Source organism: Cebus imitator, unplaced genomic scaffold (assembly GCF_001604975.1).
Source record: "Cebus imitator isolate Cc_AM_T3 unplaced genomic scaffold, Cebus_imitator-1.0 Scaffold131, whole genome shotgun sequence".
In the NCBI taxonomy this organism is placed as follows: Eukaryota; Metazoa; Chordata; class Mammalia; order Primates; family Cebidae; genus Cebus; species Cebus imitator.
This window is the reverse complement of record NW_016107446.1, coordinates 2,229,937-2,257,137: the sequence shown is the minus strand read 5'-3', so window position 1 is coordinate 2,257,137 and position 27,201 is coordinate 2,229,937. Positions and strand designations below refer to the sequence as shown.

The 27,201-nt window shown below is 44.2% G+C and overlaps 1 protein-coding gene across 5 annotated transcripts in view; it reads left to right on the top strand.

The window, feature by feature from the left end:
* The window catches only part of ST6GAL2 (ST6 beta-galactoside alpha-2,6-sialyltransferase 2), a 95,919-nt gene that overhangs the window by 16,379 nt on the left and 52,339 nt on the right, over positions 1-27,201 (top strand). For all 5 annotated transcript variants that reach the window (XR_005202261.1, XR_005202262.1, XM_037742968.1 and 2 more), the window contains exon 2: positions 24,038-25,037. Coding sequence is in view for 3 of the 5 variants with exons in the window: in XM_037742968.1 (XP_037598896.1) it covers positions 24,095-25,037 (943 nt within the window). In the remaining 2 variants the exon portion in view is untranslated. The remainder of the gene's footprint in view (positions 1-24,037; positions 25,038-27,201) is intronic.

Here is a 27,201-nt window from a genome sequence, read left to right as displayed (position 1 = left end):
CTCTGGCCAGTGAAGGGTGCGGAAAATCTCATTCTTTGGGGATCAGAGGATTCCTGTACAAAAATTGGCTGAGTATAGCGCCCCCCACCCCCCAAGTGACTGCCTGTGCAGAGCTGGCTTTCCCACCCTCCTCTCACTGGCCATCTTGCAGGCAGACCCCAGGCATGTCACCTTTGTTAGTTCTCTTGGTCCGTCACATCAGGTGAAGTGGAAAGTGGCACAGCACAGTGGCTAGCCTCATCACAGTCTCTGCAATTAAATAAAGGACTGGCTCTCTCTCTGGCTCAAAGGTCAGGTGCCTTATGGGCAGGGCCCTCCATTCAGTCCTGCTTGGTGTCTGAAAGGGGTGAGGTGCAGAGAGGACAGTTGGAGGTGCAGCCACCTGGGCTGGTGCAAGGGAGAGCAGCCAGCGGGGGTCTCCTTGGAGCTGTCTGGGCTTAAACTTCAGACTTGGATGCCCCCCACTGCTGTGTGTGAGCCTCCCTATCAGTCAAGTTAATGAGAAGAGCTTAAAAACAAGCAAACCCTTTCTTCCCTCCCCAGCGTTCTTTCATGTTCTCAAAGGTCTGATTGACAGCTTTGAAGGTCCTACTTCTGCCCAGAGAGCCAAAGCAACAGCAGGAGGGGGTGTCTGCACTTTGTAAACAGCCCATCCCCTCCCTCTCTGGGTGGGAGCAGGAGCTCCTCTGCCCCCATTTCCAAATCGCAGACTTCTTAGGGTGGGAGCAGTTATCCCTGAGTTTAAAGGGCGATCGATATTTTGAAGTTCCTGGGGGAGAAGATGAAAGGATGAAACAAGATGTGTTATGGTGTGCTGCCGAAAATTAACACAGTAGCCCTAGTTTGGTCTTTGTCTGAACGTGTCAATGGAAGAAGACAAGCTCTGTGTACAAAGAAGCTGCCAGAGGCCCACACCCCTTTCCCCACTGGTTGCATCTGCTTGAAAGGTGCCCTTCCCCTCCAAATGGAGAATTCTAGGGCGTCTGCAGCTCCCTTCCAGGCCTTCCTCTCCTGGAGTACCTGTCTTGTACTTGTGAGATATTCTGTCCACCACTCCCAAAACCCCCTCCGAAGCGCACCACTTCTCCCCTGCCACCAGTTCTTAAGATATGAGAGCTCATCTCACTTGCCTTTATATCCCCAGTGGTTAGCAAATTCCTTTCTTAGATATTTGTTAAATAAAAGAAACTCTGTGCATCATAGATGTGGGTTTGTTACAACCTAGCAATGGCCCGTCACCAGTCTACTTTGAATCTTGCCACCAGTTTACAGCAGAATGTAATAACACTCCCTCAATAAATAATGCATTTAATTTAATAAGTGGGGGTTTTTTTATTGTACTGCCTGATTCATGCAGTCTAACCACAATTCACATATGTGGGAGCAAAATTTTGGACATTTAGAAAAGCACATTCTGAGGTTAGAATTTCCTTCCTAAGAAAAAAAACAAGTTGACCTATGATGTTGTCTCTGAAACCCCCGAGCTCTACACAGATGCTAGATTGATGATAGTTTTGTCATATTGGATTCTCTCCTTGGCATTCTTCAGTTTTCAGTCTCCCAATCCAATTCTTTCTCGTCTCCCATCTCTGTCTGATACAGCAGTTCTAAGTGTTAGCAGCAAGCATGCTTGAAGCACTGCTAGAGGATTCCGGTGCAGTGATCTTCGCTTTGGGACTTGTACCTAGATATTTAGTTTATTATGGCCAGTTCTAAAAATTTATGACCTATGAAGAGTTTATTTTCAGTAAAACTGAGGTCAGAATTAAACATTTAATCTGAAATCCATATGGCATGGAGATGCGTGGTGCATGAATGCACTTTGTAACCTATACAGGGCAGCCTGTGAGGAGAGACAGGGGCTTTGGAGTCCACAGACTTAGTCTCAAATTCCAGGTCCTGCACCTTGCTGAGATTTGTGTGTTACCTTTTTCTTTCCTTCTTTCTTTTCCTTCTGTTTGCTTTAACAAACAATGAAAAGTTCCTTCCTCTGTAAAGTGAGAGTAAATCATCTGGTTCCTTTTGACAAACAGTATTTTAAATTGCCAGCCAGCACACCTGTGCTGGACTCAAAGGTAGCATTTGTGGCTGCTATTATTAGGACGCAATAGAAGAATTAAAGGAAATAGAATTGGCTGCATGTCTAGCACTTTTTTTTTTTTTTGGCTTTTGCTTAAGCAGCAGCAGGTTTTTTTGTTAGCTTTTTAAGTAGCATAGGGTTTTGTTTGTTAGTTTCTCTCTTGCCGTACCTTCTTATATAATACCTTATTCTTTGAGGTGACTTACAATTGATTTAACTTGTAACCCAGACAGTGGTTTTTATGGGGCAGGAGGTGCAGGAGGAGCAGTTGAGGAAGAAAGAACAGAAAGGTCTGGGATAGAAATCCCCTGACTTTGAGTCCTCTGTGGGACACAAGCGAACAGAATTTTAATCTGCTGTTTCTAGTCCATATTTGGTGTTCAGTGGAACAAACCCTCTTTGAAACTGAATGCCTACTTAGCAGCCAGTGCTCATTTTGGCAGGCCGGGGGGGCTTCCTAACCACACTGTGCTCTGAAAGATTAGACCTGCATGCAGTGCAGCCTCTGGTTAGAGAGGTAATCAAGTATTAGGGGGAAAAAAAGGGCAGAAAGACTTTGAAGTTGCATAAACCTCATCATTTGGGATTTTTGAGGTTCTTAGAAATGACTTCGCCTTTGTTGTCTCTAAAATCATAGGCTTTGCCGATGCATCCCCGGTAACAGAGTTAGATATCCCTGGCACAGAGTGAATACTTGTCCAATGAATGGAAAAACCACAGCTTAAATAATTCAGAGAAAGGGGGGAAATGAAGAAAAGGGAAGAGGAATAAGCAATTGTCACATGTTCAGATTGCCAATAGTGGAAGTGTGACAAAAATTTTCTGAAGCTGAAGAGCCCTGTTGCTTAAAATAAATGGCTGAATAAAATGGGGTCAAAGCAAAGGAACTTTGGAGTCAGCTTAGATTCAGATACTGACTCTGATGCTTCCAAGTTGTGTGACAACCAGGGCTGGCTGTGGGACGCGTGGAATTAGAATGTGGAGCCATTTCTTCAAAAAAACAGGAAAGAAGTACCCCGAAAGGTGCTAAAACAAAATGTTTTGTCCTTTCCTTCCCACTGCTTCCCTGCCCTCCTTTCCCTTCTCTTCCTTCTCTCTGGAATTGTCACAATGTTTTTAATGTTCTAAGTAAAGAAAAATTAAAAATTTAATTATTGGTATGATTTTTTCTGTTTAGCCTTAACTTGTGCAATGCCAATTTTAAATGCGAATTTAAGAGCATTTGACATAATCACTGAAATTACACTATTTTTCTTTTTTTGTTGTTGTTGTTGAGATGGAGTCTCACTCTGTCACCCGGGATAGAGTGCAGTGGCACAATCTCAGCTCACTGCAACCTCCGCTTCCCAGGTTCAAGCGACTCTTCTGCCTCAGCCTCCCAAGCAGCTGGGATTATAGGTGCCTGCCACTATTCCTAGCTAACTTTTTGTATTTTTAGTAGAGACAGGGTTTCACCATGTTGGCCAGGCTGGTCTCAAACTGCTTACCTCATGATTCGACCACCTTGGCCTCCCATAGCTGTCACATGCCTTTGTATTTCTTTATGACCAGAAGAGAGGAAACACTTCCAAAAACTAACTCTGTTGTTTTTATGTGACTTCTTGATACATGCGTGTTTTGCCAACACATTCTACCTTCAGCTTCCTAAGGAGTAAGGCAGGGCTTTCCTTCTGTGTCACCATTTGGAGCACGAGTGATTGGCCAATACAAGGAAATAAGAAAAGACATGATAGGTGCCTTGGTCAGTTGTGTTTCTTAAAGTACAATTGCCTTATTTTTTGTGTTTGAAGCTAGTTCTGGTTCCAGCAGAAAGCATGGCCTCTGAAAGCTGTGGGATCCTCCACTTGTGGTAGAGGTACCATACTCACCTTGCACTCATTTTGAGTCCTGCTGAACTCCCATGCATTGTGGCCTCACCAGAGTCCTGTGCTCCTGAGGCATCATGAATGTTGGCTGCAAGTTGGCAGCAAGGAACGGTGGGCAGGATGTGACACACACATTACCCATGTCTGCTTCATCGTTCCACTCTCTCCCATCCAATTTCAGGTATAGCACACAAAGTCAAAGAGTTATTGAAAATTTCAGGCAAGCAGCAGGGGAGCATCAAAACAAATGCGGCTCTTCTGAGTGTGGGGTCCCACATGACTACACAGGCCACGTGAGCCAGCCCTAGAGACTTCTGATGGATTCTTAACCTCAAGGAGCCTTCATTTCTTCATCATAAAATTGAGGCCATAATATTACCTAATGCATCAGTTGTTCTTCTGTTTAAATGAAGCCATCTTTATAATTTATGTTCTAATACCCTTGGTATCTTATAAGCCTTTAATAAAAGTTAATCCCTACCACTTCTACTACTGAGCACATTTTCAAATGTGATGGCTCTATTGTGGTAAAGACAGCCTAATGCAAATGCAAGTCAGAGTCATTAAATGTCACTTCTAGAACTGAGCAAGACGCAAATAAAATTTAGTAAGTCACAAATATATTTTATTATCCCTTGAAAACAGTCATTGTATAAATGAATAAGCAAATAAAATGTAGTAGCCTAAAGGCTTTGAAGAACTAAGCCATTCTATAAAAGTATAAGGCCTGAAGTCCAGTCCTACATTGGTTTACCTGTGGGCACCTTGTTTTCCTCCTCTGTATATCTGTTTTCTTGTGTCTAAAGTGAGAGTGTCACACATGTCTGACGTGGGTCCCAAAAATTGTTACATCGTGGCTTAATGTCTTATAGTGAAGACTGACCTAAGGTAAAAGTTAAGCCACATAAATAAATGTACATAATAAGGTTGAGATGGAAAGAAGAGGTGTAACAAAGTTTACTGTTACCTATTACTGTTTCTTATTACCTATTACTGTTACCTGTTGCCCGGGTGTTTCCATGTGTTAAGCACAGTACAGCTTTCTTTCTCTCCAGACAAGGCTTTTCCCTAGCAGAACTGACGCACATGTATAGCATGTCAGTATTACGTAGACCCATACTGTTATGTAGCCATGTTTCACCCCTGTAGAAACTCTAAGCATGTGCTTTCTGCATCTGTTTAAAGGATCCTGCATAAATAAAGCTCTCTAGTTAGGCTGAAGTGTCTGGAATTAATATTCCTCTACAGGCAGAGTTTTCCCCGATGGAGTAAGACACAGTGGTGTGCTGGAGTTGGCTTGTACCTTTTCAGGAATTTTATGAGCCAGTTTAAAAACTGAGAGTGGCAAGTACTCAACACTCATCATTTTCTGATTATTTTATTTCATTTTGCTATCCTCTGTGCTCTTGAAGTTATTTACTTTTATTGTATCTTGAGTGGTAGAAATACTCAGACAAAACAAGCTCTTGCACATTGCATCACAGTTCTGCTCAGTAACATCCCATTGGTGGTGTGAAATTGGCAATAGTGGAAGTATTGCACCATAGAATGGACAAACACCAACACTCAGGGTTCTTCCTCTACTCCCCCTCCCTGAGAGATGATTGTAAAATATTTAATAGTACACTACCAAGTAGGAATCAAATTTACTGTCGGAGTTCCTTTTGGAAGATTTGTTACAAGCCTTGGCTACTGCAGACTATTAGAGAACCCATTAGAAAGTGTGCAAAGAGAAAAGGACAAGAAGAGAATAACATTCTTTGAGCATCTGTGCCTGGCAATACATTAATTGCCTTTCCTATTGAGCCCAATTAAAATATTCCTGAAGGCAGGCTAGGTTGTATGATGTTACATCTGTCTTCCAGTTGAAGAAACTGATGTGTGGTTTAATAACTTGCCCATGTTGATATAGCTAGTAAATGCAAAAACTTATTTTGGAAATGTATTTGAATCCAGGTATTTGTTATTCAAATGCTTCTTGTCTTTGCCTTTCAAATGCTTCTTGTCTTTGCCTTCTCAAATGGAAATGTGAATACATTTTGCAAAGAGAATAGTGTTAAATGCTATAGTAAGATTTTTGTGAGTGTGATAAATTCCATATTCTTTCATTCATGTATTTGTACATCACACACTGAAAGTAAAATAATGTGCTAATCACTGGTCATGTAAAGGTTCTGCCCAGGTAGGAATATACCTATAAAGTGCTGCAGGAAAATGGGAGAAGACCAGGGGCCATCAGAGCAGGATGCTTAGGAAAACAGCCTTTGCATAGGCTTGCAGTTGTGTGTCTGGCAGTGCCTGTAGTCTCCAGGGCTTGAAGTGCTGCAGGGAGAGAGACTGGTTTTGGTAGAGGTAACAAGAATTACAGGATTGAGGTCAGACAGACATCTGTGGGTGGTTTGGAGATTCCAACCAGCAGGTTGAACATTGTTTCTGTGGAATGTGGCTGCCCATTTTCTCAGCCTCCTCTGGCTTTTACTCCTGGATCACTTCTAGTGTAGCCCTTCTAAGGACATGCAATTCAAAGGAAAGTTTTGACATGACAGGATCATGGGCCATGTCCCTCAGGTTTTGTTTTAGTGAGTCTGGGGTAGAACCCAGGAATTTGCATTTTAAACACACCTCCGTAGAGGTTCTGAGGCAGCACCCGGCACCATACTTCTAGAAATAGTATTGTTTTGTAGCTTCTGTGCTGTCTTTCCAAGTAAGAGGAAAGAACACACATATAATGATAATAATATCTCTTCCTGACTCCACATCATCTTTTATACCCAGCCTCTATCGATCCCCACAATTACCCTGTGAGATGTTCAGAGCAGCTAATTACTCTTCTTATTTTACAGTTGGGAGAACTAGGGATGGGAGAAGTTAATTAAGTAGTGCCAGGTCCTACCTTAGCAAATGGAGGACCCAGATTTCTCAGTATTTTGCGGGTGTATTTCCTTGGTAGCACAGTGCCCCATAGTGGCTACTGCCCACGTGTTCTGCGGATGCCACCTCATGGTGATCTGCTCTGGAACCAGCCTCAGAAACATTGTGCATTAGAGAGGGGGTCACCTGTGCTCCCCAAAATATTTTGAACTCCGTTGGAATGATTCTACATACTTTACAATGTAGAGGTTTTGTCTTTGAGGTTCCTCATTCCCAATTTCTGCAGCTTCCTGTTTAGCTACAGAACTCCAAAACATTCAAGAAACAAAAATCTGTGATCCGATCTGTTCTGTATCATTGGATGACAAGGAGCATATTGTGAGTGGAATAGATTTCTGTAGGTTGTAAGTATTTCAGTCCCTTTCCATTACTTAATGATGGAGAACAAGAGACCAAACGTAAGCCAGGCAACCTGTCCTCTCATTCTGTGTCTGCCCCTAGCTAGCTTTGTAACCACAGGTAACTCACTTCATTTCTCCAGACCACGGGCTCCTCATTTGTAGAAAGAAATTTGGAGTCCTTGTAAGGCCTGTCCCAGCTGTAACACACATGATAGCAAACTTCGAAGGGAGAAAAGTATTCCCAGTAATACCATGTTCTTGGCTTTTCTAAGACAATAACAACAACAAAAAAATACATTTACATGATAAGCAATGCACTCATGACTCTATTATTGTATTCATTTATTTTGGGGTTGGGAAAATAGAAATATATTTTATCAAATTAATTAGATTTAAAATAGCTCAATGATTTGTTTTCTCTAGCATGTAGTCATTTTCTTGGCTGAGTTGTCCTATCTCTGTCTAGAAGGGTTTTTTCTATGCCCTGCCTCAGCTTGGTGCCTGGGTCATAAAATAAAGCATAATAAAAGTATACTCCTCTCAGCCAATGCTCCTCACTAGTTTTCACTTAGACCGATATTTTGTTTTATTGCAGAATTGGGACTAAAAATTTTACTCCAACGAGTCAGGCAACCAAGCCAGAAATGTTCTTTTTTTTTTTTTTTTTAATTAAGTGTAAATTCATAGTAGCCATACATGGCTTAACTTGAACTTTACATTCTGAGAGAACCAGAATATTTTTTAGGGTATTTTTTTTTCTTTGAAATCAAAGTAATAAGTTTACACTGTTCAGAAATGAATTCTAGGTATAGATTTTTATCAAACTCATCTGACACTTTAAATAAACTTTAGACTGATGAATTCAGTGTTTGTTTGATAGAGTTCGTAAACATTTTCCTTTCTCAAAAAGCAATCTAGGGAGTATGTATTTGTACTGTAGTTAATACTGTGTTAAGTCAGTGTAATATAGCTGTTGAAAACATTTGTAAAGCAAAGGGAAAAAAAGGCTTTATTTAAATCTTGCCAAGAGCAGAAATAAAATGAGCAAAAGCACACTGGAGTTAGAGGCAACATAAAGATCGGTACTGCCTCACAACTCTGGTGCAGCAGCACTGGCATTTTATTTAAGCTGCATATCATATACGGAATGATCACTCATAATTTCATGTCTCACTGTGTGACTTGCAAGAGATGTTTGTTGAGTGAATAGATGTTGGATTAGTGCTTTCTTTTCTGATACAGAACTGTCGTTTAATCAACATGGAAATTAGATGCAGATACCCTCATTGTAATTCTGTTTGTATATTTACATAAGAGCATGAAATAAGAATAAATGAGGTCAGGGGTTGTGGCTCATGCCTGTAATCCCAGCACTTTGGGAAGCCAAGGAGAGCAGATCACTTGAGGTCAGGAGTTTGAGACCAGCCTGGTCAACATGGTGAAACACCATGTCCATCAAAAAATACAAAAACTAGCCAGGCATGGTGGCATGCGCCTGGAGTCCCAGCTACTTGGGAAGCTGAGGTGAGAGAATCGCTTGAACCTGGAGACGAAGGTTGCAGTGAGCAGAGATCACAGCCACAGTACTCAAGCGTGGGTGACAGAGTGAGACCCTGTCTCATAAAATAAAATAAGAATAAAGAAAAGAAAAAAGAAAGAATGTCCATAGGTCAGAGAGAGGTTAGGGCAGTAAGGAAAAGGGGCTGGGATGGGCTGAGATGAGAAGAGAAACAGGTTACTTGTTTAATATGGAGATTGAAGCAGAATTCCTCAGGCTTTATGATTCATGGTGTCATCTCAGAGACACAATTTTTAGATGGTGTTTTTCTTTGCCTTTGCTGTGCTATTATCCTGTGTCATTCTGGTTAGTTTTGTGTTCATAGTCTGATGATTTAGCCACAGTTAGAGTCTGACTGGTCTACTCTTCCTTTAGTTTCTACCACTGACATTTGAGGAGCAGATTCAAGTTTCCAGCCATTGGCATTGGTGCCTCCTAAGTGTGTTAGACTGTAAAACTGCTGAAGCTAGCAAAAGTTTTGTGCAGTCAATCGAAGCAGGGAGGGTATAGCTATGTTATTGTTTCCACTTTTCTCTTTTTCTAGTTCCATACAACACAAAATAAACTTTCAAATGTACTTCTAAGTTCCCACATCCCAATTGTATATGGTTGAGTTTTAGCCAAAACCATTTGTGAGGGAAAGCCTTTACTGATCACAGTTGGGGATGCTAAAACCCATTGCACCTTATTCATGTAATTAGAGGTGATAAAAACATTAAAATTATATTTCAAAAGTTGTTGCTAGTCTATTGCATAGAAGCCTCTTTCCATATCACAGCATATTTATAGAGTTGGTAACAAGTGGTTTGGTCTTTATAGAGAGGACCGGTGATCCAAGCCATGTACCTGCCCTTGTTGCAGTGCATGGTGTACAGCTCTCAGCTGCCCTACTCTTTGCAATGCTTGTTTCCTTCACTTGAGATGCACCCCATCCCCAAGTACCTAACTCCTCACTAGCCATTTGTTCCCAGCTTAAATTTTGCTGCCTCCGAAAGAACTTCCTAGGCTCACCCATTGAAATTATGCCCTAAGTTTTTTGTCTCACCACAGCACCTTAATCATTTCCTCCTCGACCTCCTTCCTAGACTGACTGAGTACTTACTATGTGTCAGGTACTGTTTCAGGCTCTGAGGATGCATGGTCAACCAGAAAGACAGATCTTTCTATGGGAGCTTAGGGCTCATGAGAGAAGAAAGAAAGAGAAGAAAATGCTACCTACTGAATAGGTAGCATTTGAGCTAAGACTTCAACAAAACTAGGAGGAAGCCAAGCTGGTTCTAGAGCAGGCTTGTCCCAAGAAGAGGGAAGGGCCCAAGTAAATGCCCAGGAGCTGTGTGAGCTGACTCAGGGGCAACAAGGGACCGGGGAGGGAGAGCAAGGAGGCCAAGGCATGAGTAAGAGATGAGAACAGAGAGACAAGCAGGGACACAGCCTTGTAGGCCACTGCAAGGGGTCTTTTTTTTTTTTAAGTAGAAGTATAAGGAAGAATAATGGGAGGTTGAACGCAGGAATTGGCCATGTTAAAGTTCGATTTGAAAAGTGTCACTCCACCTGCTGCATGGAGCATCTACAGAAGAGAGATGGGGGAAGCAGGGAGACCAGTTCAAAAGTTCTTTTTTTTTTTTTTTTTTTTTTTGAGATGGAGTTTCGCTCTTGTTACCCAGGCTGGAGTGCAATGGCCCGATCTCGGCTCACCGCAACATCCGCCTCCTGGGTTCAGGCAATTCTCCTGCCTCAACCTCCTGTGTAGCTTAGATTACAGGCACGCGCCACCATGCCCAGCTAATGTTTTGTATTTTTAGTAGAGATGGGGTTTCACCATGTTGACGAGGATGGTCTTGATCTCTTGACCTCGTGATCAACCCACCTCGGCCTCCCAAAGTGCTGGGATTACAGGCTTGAGCCACCGCACCCGCCCTCAAAGGTTCTTACATAGTTCAGGTGAGAGGTGACTAGGTCCACACGGGGACAGTGGAGAAGGCAACACATTGTCAGAGCCTAGATGTATTTTGGAGTTAGGGTTGTCAGGGTTTGCTGGTGGTTGGGATTGGATATGGTTGTAAATGGAAAAAAGAATCAAGAACATCACCAAAGTTTTAGACCTGGGCAACTGGGTGACTGGCCATGCTGTTTGCTGGATGGGTAAGACTAAGAGAGGAAAAAGAAATAACAAGTTTGAGATTCTCAGAACATGTACATTTAAATGGTGATATCACGTAGTTTATTGATTATGTGTACCTGTAGTGCAGGGGAGAAACCAAGGGTATAGATATCAACTCGGGGGACATCAGTATATAATGTCCATCAAATATTTGTTTGGGCATTAAGTTTGAGATTCTCAGAATACATTTAAATGATGATATCACGTAGTTTGTTGATTGTGTGTATCTGCAGTGCAGGGGAGAAACCAAGGGTATAGATATCAACATGGGGACATCAGTATATAGAGAACACAGTGCAGTTATAACTGTGCATATGTGAAGCAGATGTGCATTTTCCATCCACTTCCACAAATATTCAAAAAATGAAACTTTATCTAATTCCAACTTAGGCTATATCTTGAGACCACATTCCACTGAGTATGGGGAAATTTTACTGCCAACCCTCTTAGGTGATTAAATAAAGTTTTCATTGTAAACATAGGTTCTTTTTTTTCTCCCCCTAATTCCTCTGACACCATCAGGGGGATTGTCTAGTCCTCAGTTAGCATCCACTTACACGTATGTTGTACTGTCCCAGCATTGGCAGCCAGCCTGGTCTCCTGTTTTGTGAAGCACTACAACGTGCTGCCCTCTGCTGCCTGCCCCCCACTCCCATGCCTGCACATCTCCTTTAGGTCTGCAGATTCTTCCTTCTTTGGGGCCCATCTGGCTGCCCTCCCTTGACATTCTCAGCACAGAAAACCCTGGCTTATGCATTCATACAGTGCTTCCATTTCCAGTGGGGAGGGGAATTCCTGCAAGATCCTCACATCTAAGATTCAAAGGTGTAGAGTGGGTCAAGATCCCTTCTACATTCAACCCCCAAACTTACCTAGGGCTCCAGTGTCCTATTCTTCCTGGTGCTAGCCCAAGAGGGCTTGGTGTTGGCAGGATATGAGACTCCTCCTTGGAGACACTTGACAGTATCTAAGTCATCTATTTCAACTCCCACTCTCGTTTTCCAGCAGCCCAGAGATAATTTTTATCTTCCCTTGGCCAAAAGAAAACTGGCTTAGCAAGTATTCTTCCCATGTTTTCACGTCTCATTTCCACTCCTTGAAACACAACTTTTGAACTTAAAAGCCAAGAATTGACATAACTCCCCTCTGGTTCCTTTGCCACGATTATCCTTTAGGGCTGGGAGTCTTGCGTTTAGCACTGTGAATGGAGGAAGGTCACGGGGTAACAGGGAATGGAAAAAAAAATCAAGTAAAACTGCACAGTATCCTGAAGAATTTGTCTAATTTCTCTTTCCCACATTACTATCAGCTGATGTGGGAGAAGTTATATCTGATTTGCTCAGCATTTTTACCTAGACTCCAATATGGAGCAGGTGCTCAAATGTCTTCAAAATCAGTAAAGTGAATAAAAAACAAGAATAAAACAAGTAAAAGAGTAAAATGAGTAAAGTAGGTGAGTGTGCAATGCATGATCAATTCTGTGCTTATGTGTACACATGCACACATATACAAAAAAGCTTTTATGCTGCTGTTCACATGGGAACAGTGACTCACTGACTGGCCATGACTGGAACTTGTTGATAAGAAGAAGATATGTTAGCAAGCTAGTCCTTACAGATAGAAACCTCAAAAAATATTTTGTAATATTTAGAAATTATTCCTAATCTAGCATCTTGTTTACTGGCATTGAAACGTGAACACTGGACAAATAGACTGGAGAGAAAGCACCTGACCTGTATCTAGGTTATTCTTGTCGGCGGTGAGGCCTTGTTCTTGAGTGTCACTCCAGCAACCTCCAAGGCCGTGCTGCTCACGCCTGCCCAGAGAGGCCAGTCTACGGACAGACAGCAGTCAGCTCAAGAGGAGCAGAGGGCAGAGTTGAAAGCCCCACACTAAGAAATTTCTTTGAAGGCTCATATTTTGTATTAAATATTCACGTCGATTTTACATTTGACTCCAAAACATGTGTGTATATGTGTGTGGGTTTTGTTTTATTTTGTTTTGTTTTTGAGATGGAGTCTTGCTCTGCCGCTCAGGCTGGAGGGCACAGGTGCAATCTCGGCTCACTGCAACCTTTCCCTCCCAAGTTTAAGTGATTTTCCTGCCTCAGCCTCCCGAGTAGCTGGGATTACAGGCACACATCACCATGCCTGGCTAATTTTTGTATTTTTAGTGAAGATAGGGTTTCATCATGTTGATCAAGCTATTCTCAAACTCCTGACCGTAGATAATCTGCCCACCTCAGCCTCCCAAAGTGCTGGGATTACAAGCATGAGCCACTGCACCCAGCCGCATATGTGTTTTCCTATCAAAATTAACAGATTTCTCTCAACCCAAGTCTTCTATTAAAATCACCACCTCATGGATGGTTTTTCCTGTGACTTTTATGGATAATGTATCCCATCATAAAAAGCAATGTGTTAGGTCATTAGCAACTTGACATTTTCTTTGAATAAGTTCTTAAAATTTCATCCTCAAAAATCAAACTTAAGAGGTGTCCCTGCTGCTCGACCACAGCCTCTACATAGCCTTGCAAAGCAAACAGCTTCCATCTGTACATGCCCAGAAAAATGTTCACCTGTCTATGACTTTCACCGGTACCTCTGCATCTGCCAGGGTGATTTTTGTGTATACCAGGATCCTCTTTTCATTTGTACCTATTTTATGAAACAAAACATTGACCAAGATTCCTGTGGCATATCATTAAATCTAAATATTGACCGTTCCTCAGGGCATGAAACTTGAACATATTGGTTGACTAGGCTGAGAGTGGTGGCCCTGACTGGCCACCAGCATGGTGTCGATGCCCCCTCACCGTCTTATGCCCATTCACTGCCAGCCCAGTGATGCCCTGCATCCCTCCTGGGCTACATTGCTTTTCCTAAGAAATGTGGCCTCTGCTGGTACAGAAGGCTCCTTGTAAAAGCCACCTGCTGGCCACCTATGCTTTTGCTCTAAAACCGACTTAACATTTCAGGAATTCACCTAACCTTTCAAGTCTCAATGGCAGGTATACATCTTCCATCTTCTTAGTATTAGCCATCAGGGCTGAAGCAAATTTACAGCTTCAGTCACGAGCCTTGGCACCTTTCTGGTACGAAGCATAAATATTTGAATGCTAATTATTGTAAAACAAACAGTCCACTGAGTCCAAAGCAGATGAATGCTGTTTCCGGAAGCCAGCAGACCCTAGCTAGTAGGCAGCTTGTGTTGTGTCTCTGCACAATCACTGGTAGACGTCTGAAATCATTTCCACCTCCCCGTTCCTCAACTGGGAGCTGCCCAGAGTGGCTCACATATGTGAGTCTGTGCCTGTTAAACTAGTTCCCATCTGCCCTGTCTCTTGAACAAAAACCCTGTACTGCTGGAATGACCTGACCCAGAAAGATAATACCATCACCCTTGTCTAGCCCCCGCTCATCATGAGTCTGCCCAGCATACACATTCTCATTCCTGGCGCCTGCCAGCCCCCTGACTCCTGCCGCAAATAGACTCAGATCTAACCCTGCAACAGCCTAACTATGGTTTTGCCTGGAGCCAGCCAGACACCCCCACCAAGCTGAGAAGCACGGTACAAGAGGCACCCTTCCCCTCCTGAACCAGCCAACAGCCCCTGGTCAGGCAATCCCATTACAGTACATTTCCACCACTAACTTTCTTAATTTCAGACATTCAATGATTTCAGAAATATTTATTTACTGATAATATTGGGCCCAGGTGTTCCACTGGCTTGAAATCACTGATTCTCCTCCATACCCATGCATCCTTCGATGTCCAGCTCTGGACCTCCTCCTCTTTGAAGCCTTTCAGGATTACTTTCATCTATATTGTTGTCATTTATTCAGCTGTCCTGGGATCAAGCAATAACACAGGCAGAACCATTTTGCCTTCCTACCGAGGTAGCAAACCCCTGCAACCGCGAGCGTAACGCCTGTAGTCTCTATGGAAATGTTAGTAAATCTGTAGCCCACTCTGCCTAGGCAAAATCCGCTTGGCAGGTGTCCCGGCACTAAGCTATCTCTGGCGAATGCAGGGCATGCGAAAGTATGGATTATAAAGCCTAAGTGGGAACATCAGTTACCCCAGCAAACAAAGCTAGGCATGGCAGGGGATCACTTGTTCTGCTAAATGTAAGGAGCTGGAATGAAATTAGGCATAGTACTTTGTAGCCAAAAGGAAAAATAAATCTTGTTAAAAGTTTAAGGCTGGTGCCTGAGTTGACCCTAGCAATTTTTTTCTGGCTTCATGTTCTAGTGAAAAACAGATAGGGGCTTTGGGACAGTAAACCAGAAAGGGGCCAATGGAGCTTTCATAGGCCTAATGAGACAAATAATGTTTACTAAGGAATTTGTTGTCAAGATTAAACTGAGACGAGGAATTGAAACGAGACATGTGTGTGAGTTGCTAGATACAATGCCCAGCACAGCACAAGCATTTGGCCAGTGGCAACCTGGGATACCTGCTGCTCATGCACCCACCTGCCCCCTGACTTCTGCTGTGACTGCTGTTAATGACTCAGAACTAACCCTACAACAAGCCAGACACCTCCGCCAAGCTGAGAAGCACGTAGAAGAGGCAGGTTGGCTGATGGGAATACAAGACTGAATAAGATGTGGTTCCCTCACCCCCTGCTTTCACGAACCTTACAGGCATCCCCCTCGTGGGCTACTCAAACACATGAATTTACATTAACCAGAAGCCTGGGTACCAGTGTTTTAAACTTATGCCTCAGCCAAGCGAGGTCACTGCGTCTGCCAGCCCTAGGAGGGGCCTTCCTAACAAGTGGGACTGCTCCATACATTCTGGTGTCAAACAGCGCCATCACAAGGAGGGGGCACTGCCTGCAAGGGGGCTGCCCTTCTGAGGCAGCAAAGATTTTGCAATCCTGTGGGACTCTACTCCTTAGAGAGGGGGATGCCCTCCCCATACCACAGGCTCTGCTGACCTGACCGACCTTTTTCTTTCTGTTCTTCTGGACATTAGCTTAAGAATGGGCAGAGGCTAGAGGGAGAATGAATTAGGGAGTGCATCCTTGGTGTTCTGCCTTTAGCAGTCTGGAGACTTTCTCACATTTACCAAAAGCAAAGAAAGAAAAGAAAAGGGCCCATTTGTAAAAAGCGCCAACGAGGGTGTTAAGAGATCAAAGAATTCCAGCTGAGAGAGGTATCTTCCTCTTTGCTGCAGACTGGATGTTTTCTTGGGTATGTGACAAGAGCTAATTTTAGAAAAAATGATTCTCGAAAGAAAATGACTCCTGAAGGCCATTAAGATACACGAGTGTCTCACTACAGCTCACATGCTAAATCTTCTTTATGATCTCAACATTAAAATAAATACTTAGACTTAGCATTAGTGCAGACAACTCTTCCACACAAAAAAAGGACGTGAGTGTGTCTGGGACCCACACAAAACCTAGCCAGCTGGCGATTCATAGCAGACACATCAATCAAAGTGTATAAAGAAAAAAACCCCAAAATACCAAACCAAAAACACTCTCGAATCAAGAAAATGGACAATAAAGCTTGTCAACCACAGGGCTTAAGAGGGACATCGTTAAAGTGGCAAGACCTAGAGTTAACTTCTCTTTGCCTTTGAACAAAATAAGAAGTTAGCTGCATTAACCTTAAGGTGCATTGTAATGTTCCTCTGTGGCCGTGTTTACATTTCATAGTTTCATCTGACAACTCGTGATAAATTGTGCCTTTTGGAAAATGTGATTTCTCGCAGAACAATTTGAAGGAGAAGTTAAACACTCTTTTGTGCTGGTTTGAATATCCATAGGAAATGTGACTCGTGTCTTTGTTTGGGAATTAGTATCTAAGACATGGGCACTGGCCTTTCTAGCAAGTGGAACCATCACCGTGATTTCTAGCAGAGGGGCACTTTTGATTCTGCCTCTAAAAATAGAAGTTCCCTAGAGGCTTGGCCAGAAAGGGCTGAGAATGGGGAGAAAGAATGGAAATGGGGAAAAGTAGTCCAAATAGGCAGAGAACATCCACTGGGAATTCAAACCTTTGCATTGCCAGGTTACAACTGCAGTGGAAAGGAAAAGAAAGTCACACTCAATCCAGTATGAGCATAATCTTGCCAGTGCTCTTCCTAGGGGAAAACTGGCAAGAACGTGACAGCCCCAGTCACTTAAACCGTCATAGACAAAGCACACGTGAAGGTGTATTTAAGGAGCACTTTCCCATTGGTGCCTGGGGACAGGTGATTTGCCTGATGGGCCTCTTATATCCCCCAATGTCATTTGTATCACACCAGCTAATGATGGGATATGACAGTGAGTATTACTGATGACTTTCTTTAAGCTATATAATTATAATATTTCAGATAGACTATATTGGAGGAAAAGATGCATTTTCTATTGCTTAGCCAAGCCTTCCTATTAGGCTTATGGTCATTTCAAGGGAAAGCATTGAGGGTGCTCCCACATCTCTCTAACCTGGATTTGTTACAGATATGCTGATGACTGAGACCCATGATGCAGATCGTGATTTCCATAACATTCTGCTGGCAGAGGGTTTGACATTGCCTTTAGACTTAATCATCTTGGAGAATGTTCCCTTAATTGGCAGCAGAAGGTTTACAGCTCCAGAGGCTGCAGGGGAGGCTTTTGGATTATTAAAAGTTGAGGCCTAATCACAAATTCAGGCAGTGCAGCAAATCCATTCCTTCCTTTTATTCCTGTGCATTAGGAGCCACTTAGGTTCCACCTAATGAAGAGACGACATTCTTTGCACTGGAATACTCCTTTCAAGATTCTCAGAGAGCTTCACGAATCCTGTCTCTTTCTACTTCTCAGCACAGCAGGCAGAGACAGCAAACTCTGCCACAGGGTCCTGGCACCAATGCTGCCCCCTCTGTCCTGCTAGGTGCTTCTTCTCTTTGTTTATCCTCTCATTCTTCTCCCTCCGTTTCCTGTGTGTCATCTCCCCATGACAAACAAGGCTTCCCATCTTCCAATTAGAAACTAGACGTTTTCATATAACGGAGGCTATGTCTGTGTTGATGCAAAGAAAAATAATTGTTTAAAAATCCTGTAAAATATTAAAACCTGAGCCAATATGAGTGACCACGGCCCAGCAAACAGTCTCAGGAAGTCCTGAGAACGTGTGCCCAAGGCGACTGGGTCACAGGTTGGTTTTACACACTTTAGGGAGTTAGGAATGGTAGAAAAAATCATTAATCAATACATGAAAGGTGTGCATTGGCTCAGCCTAAAGTGATGGGATATCTCGAAATGGGGGCTTATAGGTCATAGGTACATTCAAAGATTTTCTGATTGGCAGTTGGTTGGTCGAAAGAGTTAAGCTTTGTCTCAAGACCTGAAGTCAGTAGAAATAAATGCTTGAGTTAAGAGGGGTTGTGGAAGCCAAGGCTTTTGTTATAGAAATGAAGCCTCATAGATCGTATCCTTCAGAGAGGATAGATGGTAAATGTCTCTTTTGGGACCTTAAAGGTGTTCACTCACATTTAATCTCTCCTGGGTCCAGGAAAGGCCTAGACTGCAGTAAAGGAGATTCTCTATCAATGCAAATTTTCCCCACAAAAGACGGCTTTACGTGGCCATCTCAAAATATGTCAAAGAAATATATTTCGGGGTAAAAGATTTTGATTTCCTTCAGGATCTGCTAGCTGTCATGTGATGCTATACCAGAGTCACATTGGAATTTGGTATCTAATTGCCACAAAGAGTTAGTTTGGACAGTTTATTATCTCTATTTTAATATAAGTCCTGGTCAGTTATGTCTAAACTCCAAAGGGAGAGGGGAGTATATGGAGACATGTGTAACCTCCCTTCCAGTCACGGCTGGAAATTAAGTTTCTCAGGTTTCCCTCAGGTCCATCTGGCCAAGTGGGGGTCTGTTGGGTCAGTTGAAGGGCTTAGGAATTTATTTTCAGTTTACATCTGTGTCAACCTTAAATAATGAGGTTCAGAAAACGTGATTAAGCACAGAGTTTATTTGAGCGCAAAGCTTGAGGCTGGCCACCTGGGAAAGCACCAGCTGCCAATGAATGGGATCAGTGTTTCCAAATCAGAGAAGTTGAAGTTTCAATTATATAGGCAGAGACAGAGAAGTTCCAGCAGGATCACAGCATTTTCCATACAAGACCATGTATATATGCCACAGCTGTTTGACTGGTTACAGATTGTTCCATTTTGAGGAAGAATGCTTTATTATCCCATGAGGAGGTGCGATGACCTGAGAGGGTCTTATCTCTGGCACTGCTTGGTCTTTCCAATTATTTGCAGGAACAAAAAGGCAAAAGTTGCAGCTATCTGCCACATGACACAGGCTGCATAGCCACATTTCTCTCAAGGTTCAAGATAATTTCAAGTTCCAGTAGCTTTAAGCTTGAATTATTTTAAATTTGAATTATTTAATTTTACGTCTGATAATTTGAATCCTGCCATGAAATTTCACAAGTTCACTTTCTCAGCTGGAGTTCCTGACTATGGCTTCCTGACTAGTCAAACCAAGGCAACATTAGCTTCTCTGGTGTAGGGGGCACTGGCTCTCAGCCCCAAGCCCTCCAGGCCAGAGGTTTTGAGCTCCTCCCAACAGCTCAAAGCTTTGTTTTTGCTGTTGCACTTCCCACCACTCTGCACACATCTCACCTTTTAAATATATATATATATATATATATATATATATATATATATATTTGCTGGAGCAAATGCTGAAATCAGAAACCTGAGTTTCACACTTTCTCTTTGTCCACCAGAGCTGTTGCTCAGTGCAGGGAAACCAGGAGATGATGATTACCGGTCAGAAACAAAAAGACTGCCTTTTAAATCAGCTGCTGCAGGCTTGGTGCTCCCAGCGTGGAGCTTCTAAAACTTTTGGGATTTCCTTAGCGATAGGACTGATTTCATTGTGCTAACAAGGGAACTCACTTTATGCCCCCAGATAGCTTCAGCTTGGGCTCTGATCACCAGAAAGATCAACCAGATGAAATTGCAGGGTTTGAACTTGGGCTGCCCAACCTCCAGGGAGAAGAGGGGCCCTGGAGATTAAGTTCACTCACATGGCCAGTGATTTAATCAATCATGGCTATCTAATAGAGCCCTAATAGCAACTCTAGAAACTCTAGATTCTGGGGTTCAGTGGAGCTTCTGGTTCATAAACACACTGATGTGCTGGGAGAGTAATACCCCCAGATTCCACAGGGAAAGGCCATGGAACCGCATTCCCGTCAGATCTCACCCTAGGTGCATCCTTTACAATAAAACCATAACCATAAATACAGTACTTCCCTGACTTCTGTTAGTCATGTTAGCTTTAGCAAATAATCAAACCTGAAGGGTGTCCTAGAGTCTGGGGATTGGTAGTTGGATAGGTGGAAGTGTGAGTGGCTTTGGGACCCCACACACAGCTGGTGTGGGAAATGAGGGCAGTCTCCCGGAGGAGGCCTGAGCCCTTAACTCATGGGGCCTGCACTAACTCCCAGTAGCAAGTCAGCATTTTATCACAGTGCACCCAGTGGGATGCAACCGAATAACTGTTATTAAGGATAATTTTGCAATTTCTAATGGAAGTCTTGAAGTATCAGAAACACATTCTAGACCTACATGTTGGAAATTACAGCTGGAAGCACTGTCCCTGAGTGGACAGGTTAGACAGATCATGTGGAAGGTGCTACTCAAAGTGTGGGCCCAGGTGATGCACACCCACAACTGTACATTGCCAGTTCCTGATGTTTACAGAACTTGAGAGCAGGCATTTAGGGACTTTTCTAGCAACTGGACAATGCCAAGACATTCAGCAATGGAAATGTGAAAATATCACACAGTGACAATTTGGGGGAAAAATTATCCTTCACCACAGATAGTTTTAGGAGCATAAATTTAGAAAATATAACCTTGGTTGGTATGACCAGATGGAATCAGAACTTAGGGTGAAAGGTGTGAGCCATAGGATGAAGCAGATGGATTTGCATATAGTATCTGCTGCTTGCTAGCTCTGGGATTCTGGGCAGGTTACTTAATTGCTCTGGGACTCAGTTTTCTCATCTAGAAAATTGAGATGACAGTATTTCCTATCTAATTTGATGCTGGAAACACCAAATAAAATAATCCAGGACAAGTGCTAAACATAGACCTGCATATATAGTATGTTAACTGTAGGTATTAATTCTTCTACGTTTGCTTCTTGGCATCAGTGGTTCCGGCTTGGTTAAAGTATATTCTGTCTACGTAGATTTGATGTATTACTGTACATAAAATCTATAGCCTTGCTCTTATGTGAATACAAAATAAAGCAAACACTGTTTAAAAGCCACAATTTATACATGTAAGTGAACGTTGCTTTTTGTAGAATCCCTCTGGGATATTAGAGCCTTATCTGAAAATGTTGCAATGGTTGGAAGCATTTTTTAGAACTTCTTTTTTTCTTGCTTAATTTTTCTTTTTAATTATTATGGGTACATAATAGTTGTATATGTTACTGAGGATTTTTGGAAGTTATTTAGCATTTCCATTAGAATTTATTCCAATGATCTTCTGATGTAACAAATCACCTTAAAATTTAGTTTACTCAGCATCATGCAATATGCCCCTGTAACAAACCTGCACATGTACCCCTGAATCTAAAACTTAAAACAAATACATATATGTGTATATAAATGCATTTATATACATCTATACATACCTCAAACCAAAACAAATAAAAAATAACTTAATGGTTTAGAACAACAATCTATCATCATCACTCACCGTTCCATGAACTGACTGAGCTAGGCTGGCTTTCCGGTCGGGTCTTCAGTGGGGCTGCAGTCAGATGTCGTCTGGAGATGGAGTCATAGGAAAGTGCGGCAGGCTGGACACCCAGGATGACTTCTTCGCTCTTCATATTTGGTGCCTGGGCTGGGATGGCTGGGACGGCCGGAACAGCTTGGGGCTGACTTGGCATCTTTCATTCCATGTGGACTTTCCTAGCTTGGACTTCCTCTGTGCCTTCTGGGTTAAGCTTAGGGACATGTTTTCACTGGTGCCTGGCTTCCCCCAGAGTGAGTGTTCTGAGAGACAGGAAGTGGAAAATGCCAGACCTGGGCCTGGTAACTGGCATAGTTTCACTACCACCATATTCTACTACTCCGAGCAGTCATCGGGCCTGTCCTTATTTAATAGGGGGATATACAGACCCTGCCGCTCTCTGGGCAGAGGGTCAAAAGATCTGTGTCCACCTTTAATCAGCCACAGAGCCACAAAAGGAATGTAGGTTTTTTTACTTTGCCATGTCCTTTCTCACCAGTGACATTGTATGACTTTCCAGGGTGACCGCACTGAGGCAGGAACATTCATTTTCATTTCAGTTCCTATCTTTTTGAGTGAAAAGACAACCATTGCATTGCAGCCATGCCCCTACATGCCTTTGCATTTTGGCGTGGTCAGTCTGTCCCCGGGAAGGAGCATCGGGGTCACAGATTCCCCCTGGCAGCTCCTCCCCTCAGAATCACCCTACTTCCTGAGTATCTAATTTCTACTAATGACCTTCTTGTAGTCTGTGTTGCCCGCCCTGTACTCTTCCCTGCCTTACCTGCGACCAAGGAATCTCCTGAATGCCCATGGGACCACTGCATCACTCCCTTGCTTTCAGAACTTCACGCACTCCCTATTTCTTATACAGCATGTCCCCAGACATCCAGCTGGGCACTGAAGACCCTTCAGAGCTGGAAGAGGATAGCTTTCCAATTATGTTTTCCCCAAATGGTCTTGCTGCTTCTTCCAGCACACCCACCCAAACACCCATGCATATCCACGGACACACAAAGCCTCCTGCAAATCACACATACAAACACAAACTCACATTATTTACTCAGCCAGTATTCATTGAATATCTGCCTGCGCTTGGCTTTGTGCTCAGCTTGAAGTTCCAGCAAGCTTAATTATTATTCCACAAACATACCTTAGGTTATTTTGCCTTTCCGGGACTTTGCTTAAATTCCTGAAGTTAGGAGCATTTCTTATGAATGTTTTATTGTTTCCTTTAGTATCAAGTGCTGCGCTACCCACATAGGAATACATATTAGTTGCAATACTGTACAGAGGAGAGGTTCTGTCTTTCACTGTATCTTTTCATCTCTGTCCCCTTTTGTTACCCTTTCTCTGAACCTCATCTAGAATCAGCAAGCTCTCTCCTCATCTCTCCTCCTATTTAGAGTTTTAAAGTACTTCCCACTTATCTCACCAAAAGCTCACGGTAAGGGTGAAGTAGGAGGGCATTTTGGGGGACATGGTTGAAGACAACAGGCACCCTGAAATAACATTCACCCACAGACACAGTCACTGAAGTATTGCTTTATTCAGTGCCCTCGGTGGACTTCCAGTAAGTTCTAGGCAGCCTTCCAGGCTGGGGAGGACAAGAAGAATCAGTTATGGCCGTCACTCCTTAGAAGTGCACAGCAGCGCTACTGTAAAATCTGTGAGCTCCGAGCTTTTGGTGGTCTGATAAGTAGATAAGAGAAGGCAAACTATGCTTAACTCTCTGGCTTTGCTTTACCAGATCAGATTTTTCTTCTTTTTTTTTTTTTTTTTTTTTTTTTTTTTTTTTTTTTTTTTTTTTTTTTTTTTTTTTTTTGAGATGGAGGCTCTGTTGCCAGGCTGGAGTGCAGTGGTGAATCTCAGCTCACTGCAACCTCTGCCTTCCAGTTTCAAGCAATTCTACTGCCTCAGCCTCCGGAGTAGCTGGGACTACAGGTGCACACCACCACACCCAGCTACCAAGTTGGAATTTTGTAAAGTAGAAAGAACTTGTGGGCAGGGGCCCTACTTCCCACAGTAGGTGGGAAGGCACACATGTCCCTGAGTTACATGGGGAGGATTTTGCAAATACACACTCATCCCTCTTCTCTCTCGGGAGACTCATCTGATATGGTGAGATCCCTTGTCTTGCAGAGGTTGGTGGGAGTTGGGGGCGGGGGGGAACAGATATCACATTTGGATTTAGCTAAAGCTCCTGGATGATTCTGGTTTCTAGTGCCCGTTCTACAACCCCACCCCACCGCTACAGAAACACTGCTCAAGATAGAATGTCCTCAGCAGCATCTGAGCAGATGTCCCATGTTGGCTAACTGTGGCATCTGGCTGTTTTTCAGGTTCATTCTGCCACCCATCTGCTTTAGGACACAAGGTGCTGACTGCGGAGACCTGCCATGAAGCCACACCTGAAGCAATGGAGACAACGAATGCTTTTCGGAATATTCGCTTGGGGGCTCCTCTTTTTGCTCATTTTCATCTACTTCACCGACAGCAACCCCGCTGAGCCTGTGCCCAGCTCCCTCTCCTTCCTGGAGACCAGGAGGCTCCTGCCATTACAGGGGAAGCAGCGGGCCATCATGGGCGCCGCGCATGAGCCCTCCCCGCCTGGGGGCCTGGACGCACACCCGCCGCTGCCGCGCGCACACCCAGCTGGCCCCTTTCACGCAGAGCCTGGAGACCCACAGAAATGGGCTCAGTCCCAAGATGTGTTTGAACATGAAGAGTTTTTTTCATCCCAGGTGGGAAGAAAATCTCAAAGTGCTTTCTATCCAGAGGACGAGGACTACTTTTTTGCTGCTGGTCAGCCAGGGTGGCACAGCCACACTCAGGGGACATTGGGATTCCCTTCCCCGGGGGAGCCAGGCCCACTGGAGGGAGCTTTGCCGGCTGCACGGATCCAGAGGAGGCGGGTGAAGAAGAGGCACCGGAGGCAGAGAAGGAGCCACATGTTGGAGGAGGGCGACGACGGCGACAGGCTGTACTCCTCCATGTCCAGGGCCTTCCTGTACCGCCTCTGGAAGGGGAACGTCTCCTCCAAAATGCTGAACCCGCGCCTGCAGAAGGCGATGAAGGATTACCTGACCGCCAACAAGCACGGGGTGCGCTTCCGCGGGAAGCGGGAGGCCGGGCTGAGCAGGGCACAGCTGCTGTGCCAGCTGCGCAGCCGCGCGCGCGTGCGGACGCTGGACGGCACCGAGGCGCCCTTCTCCGCGCTGGGCTGGCGGCGCCTGGTGCCCGCCGTGCCCCTGAGCCAGCTGCACCCGCGCGGCCTGCGCAGCTGCGCCGTCGTCATGTCTGCAGGCGCAATCCTCAACTCCTCCTTGGGTGACGAAATAGGTAAGTCTCAGCGGGGGGACCAGGTCTCCCTGTCTTGAGCCAGTGGGTCCCTGGGGGCTGGTTCTTTCTGGCGCGTCTCTGGATCTCACTGGCAGGGCAAACTGGGGTCTCTGTACCGGGTCTTTCTAATGTTAGCTGGAGAGTCTTCGTGTGACTTCCCCTTCCTGGCACAAAATGAGTCTGTCTGGGGTCACAGCAGAGGTACTCTTCGGGGACTCTTAGAGCAGGGATTTGGGGAATGCTGGGGAGCAGGAAGGGTCCTCCCCGTAGCTGATGCCAGTAGGCAGTGAAAGGAAAGCACCGCCCTAGGACCCCAGCGTCCCTCTCACTGCTCAGACTTTATATCCCACAGAAGCCACAGTCTGTATGGATAGGCACCCAGGCTGGCCCCCGAAAGCCTGGTGAACCCATCCTGCAATGGGAATATGGGAGGGGAACAAGAGGAGGAGAGAGGAAAGCAGGAGCTGCCCAATCAGGGCGTCAGCTCCAAAAAGCCGGATGCACGAAGATAATGTTGGTTACTGTGGGCTCTGAGAAGAGCCCAGCTGCTGTTGGGAACATCTTTCCAATGGGAGAATAAGTTCTGGCCTCTCAACTTCTGGTGCAAATCCAAACTTTGGGGCACTGCCAGTGCACCTAGCAGGGACCTTCTCCAAGGTGGTGAATAACGTGCAACACCTGGGCTCCCTCCTTCCCTGCAAGGCTCTGCCTTCACAACCCTGTCGAGAGCCCTAGAGCACATCTGCTTCCCAGCTCCTGTATAAGTCAGGTTTCTTCAGAGACTCACACCAGGAGGATATGTGTCTATACAAAGACACGAAGATTTATTTTAAGGACTTGACTCTCATGATCGTGGGGGCTGGCAAGTCTGCAGTAGGTAGGGCAGGCCAGCAGATGGGAAACTCAGGAAGGATTTCCGTGTTGCTGTCTTGAGGTAAAATTGTTTCTTCTTTGGGAAACCTCAGTCTTTGTTCTTAAGGCATTCACCTGGCTGGAGGAAGTACACCTGCATTGTGATGGTCATCTGCTTTTCTCAAAGTCTACTGATTTAAATGTTAGTCACATCTTAAAAACACCTTCCCAGCAACATCTAAACTAATGTTTGACCAAGGAACTGGGCACCATAGCCTAGCCAAGATGGCACACAGCATTAGCCATCACTATTTCTTCCTGGTTATCAAGTAAAATACCAGTCTGATCTTTTTTGGTTGATGGGGGTGTGGCAGGGTTTAAACACGTTTCTCTGTTGCAGAGTGGGGTAGGTTCTGCACCAGATGGGCCAGCATTGGCTCTCCACAGAATTCCCCTTCCTCACTGGATCACATTCATTTCCACACCTCATCCAGCCTCTCACCCTGTCTTGCCAGAGATACCCTTGTTGTCATAACTGGGCTCTCGTGTTGCCATAACTGGGCTCTCCCTCAGCAGTTTCAGACCCCTTTGCTCCTGGGACTCCCCCTATGCCCAGACTAATTCCATTGCTACACCAGTCAGCAAGTGGCTTGGCCCTCTGGGTTCATTCACTTGACAAATGTGTGTTTAGCGCCCTATTATGTACTTGACTATGTACTAGGACTATGTGAATCAAATACAGCGTCAGCCTCAAGTCCAGATATAAAACAATCATGTGCTGGACATTCTCACAATAGGCAGTGTTAGGTCATAACTGGTCTGAAAGTGGCATTCAGGGAGTGTTGCTCCCTCTTTGCAAATGAGTAATCTTGTTGTCTTCATTTTAAGTGGATCCATTAGTTGTTCTGTGCCCTTGAAGAGTGGTCCATGTTCCAGAGTTGCCTTGGAACAGGGTGAAGCCACTGTAGGCAGGCTCAGAAGCCCAGACCTCATCTCAGCAGAAGTCCTTGGTCATGAAGCTAAATGAGAACATTTTTTTATGTTAAAAAAAAAAAAAAAAAAAAAAAACAAGATAGTAAGTCTGGACTCAAGGTCTGAGGTCCCTGTGTCCCCATGCTGACATTACAGCAGGCTCATAATAACACAGTCCATGTGTCACATAAGCTTGTAGCCAAAGCCAGACCAGAGCAGCCTGCAATTTATTAAGAAGAGGCAGTGGTTTAGAGGTCCCCGGGGTGAAATAACACCACAGTTCTTTCTCATTTCTGAGGGCCAATATTAATAATGTGGAGAAGGAATTTAAGTATTATGC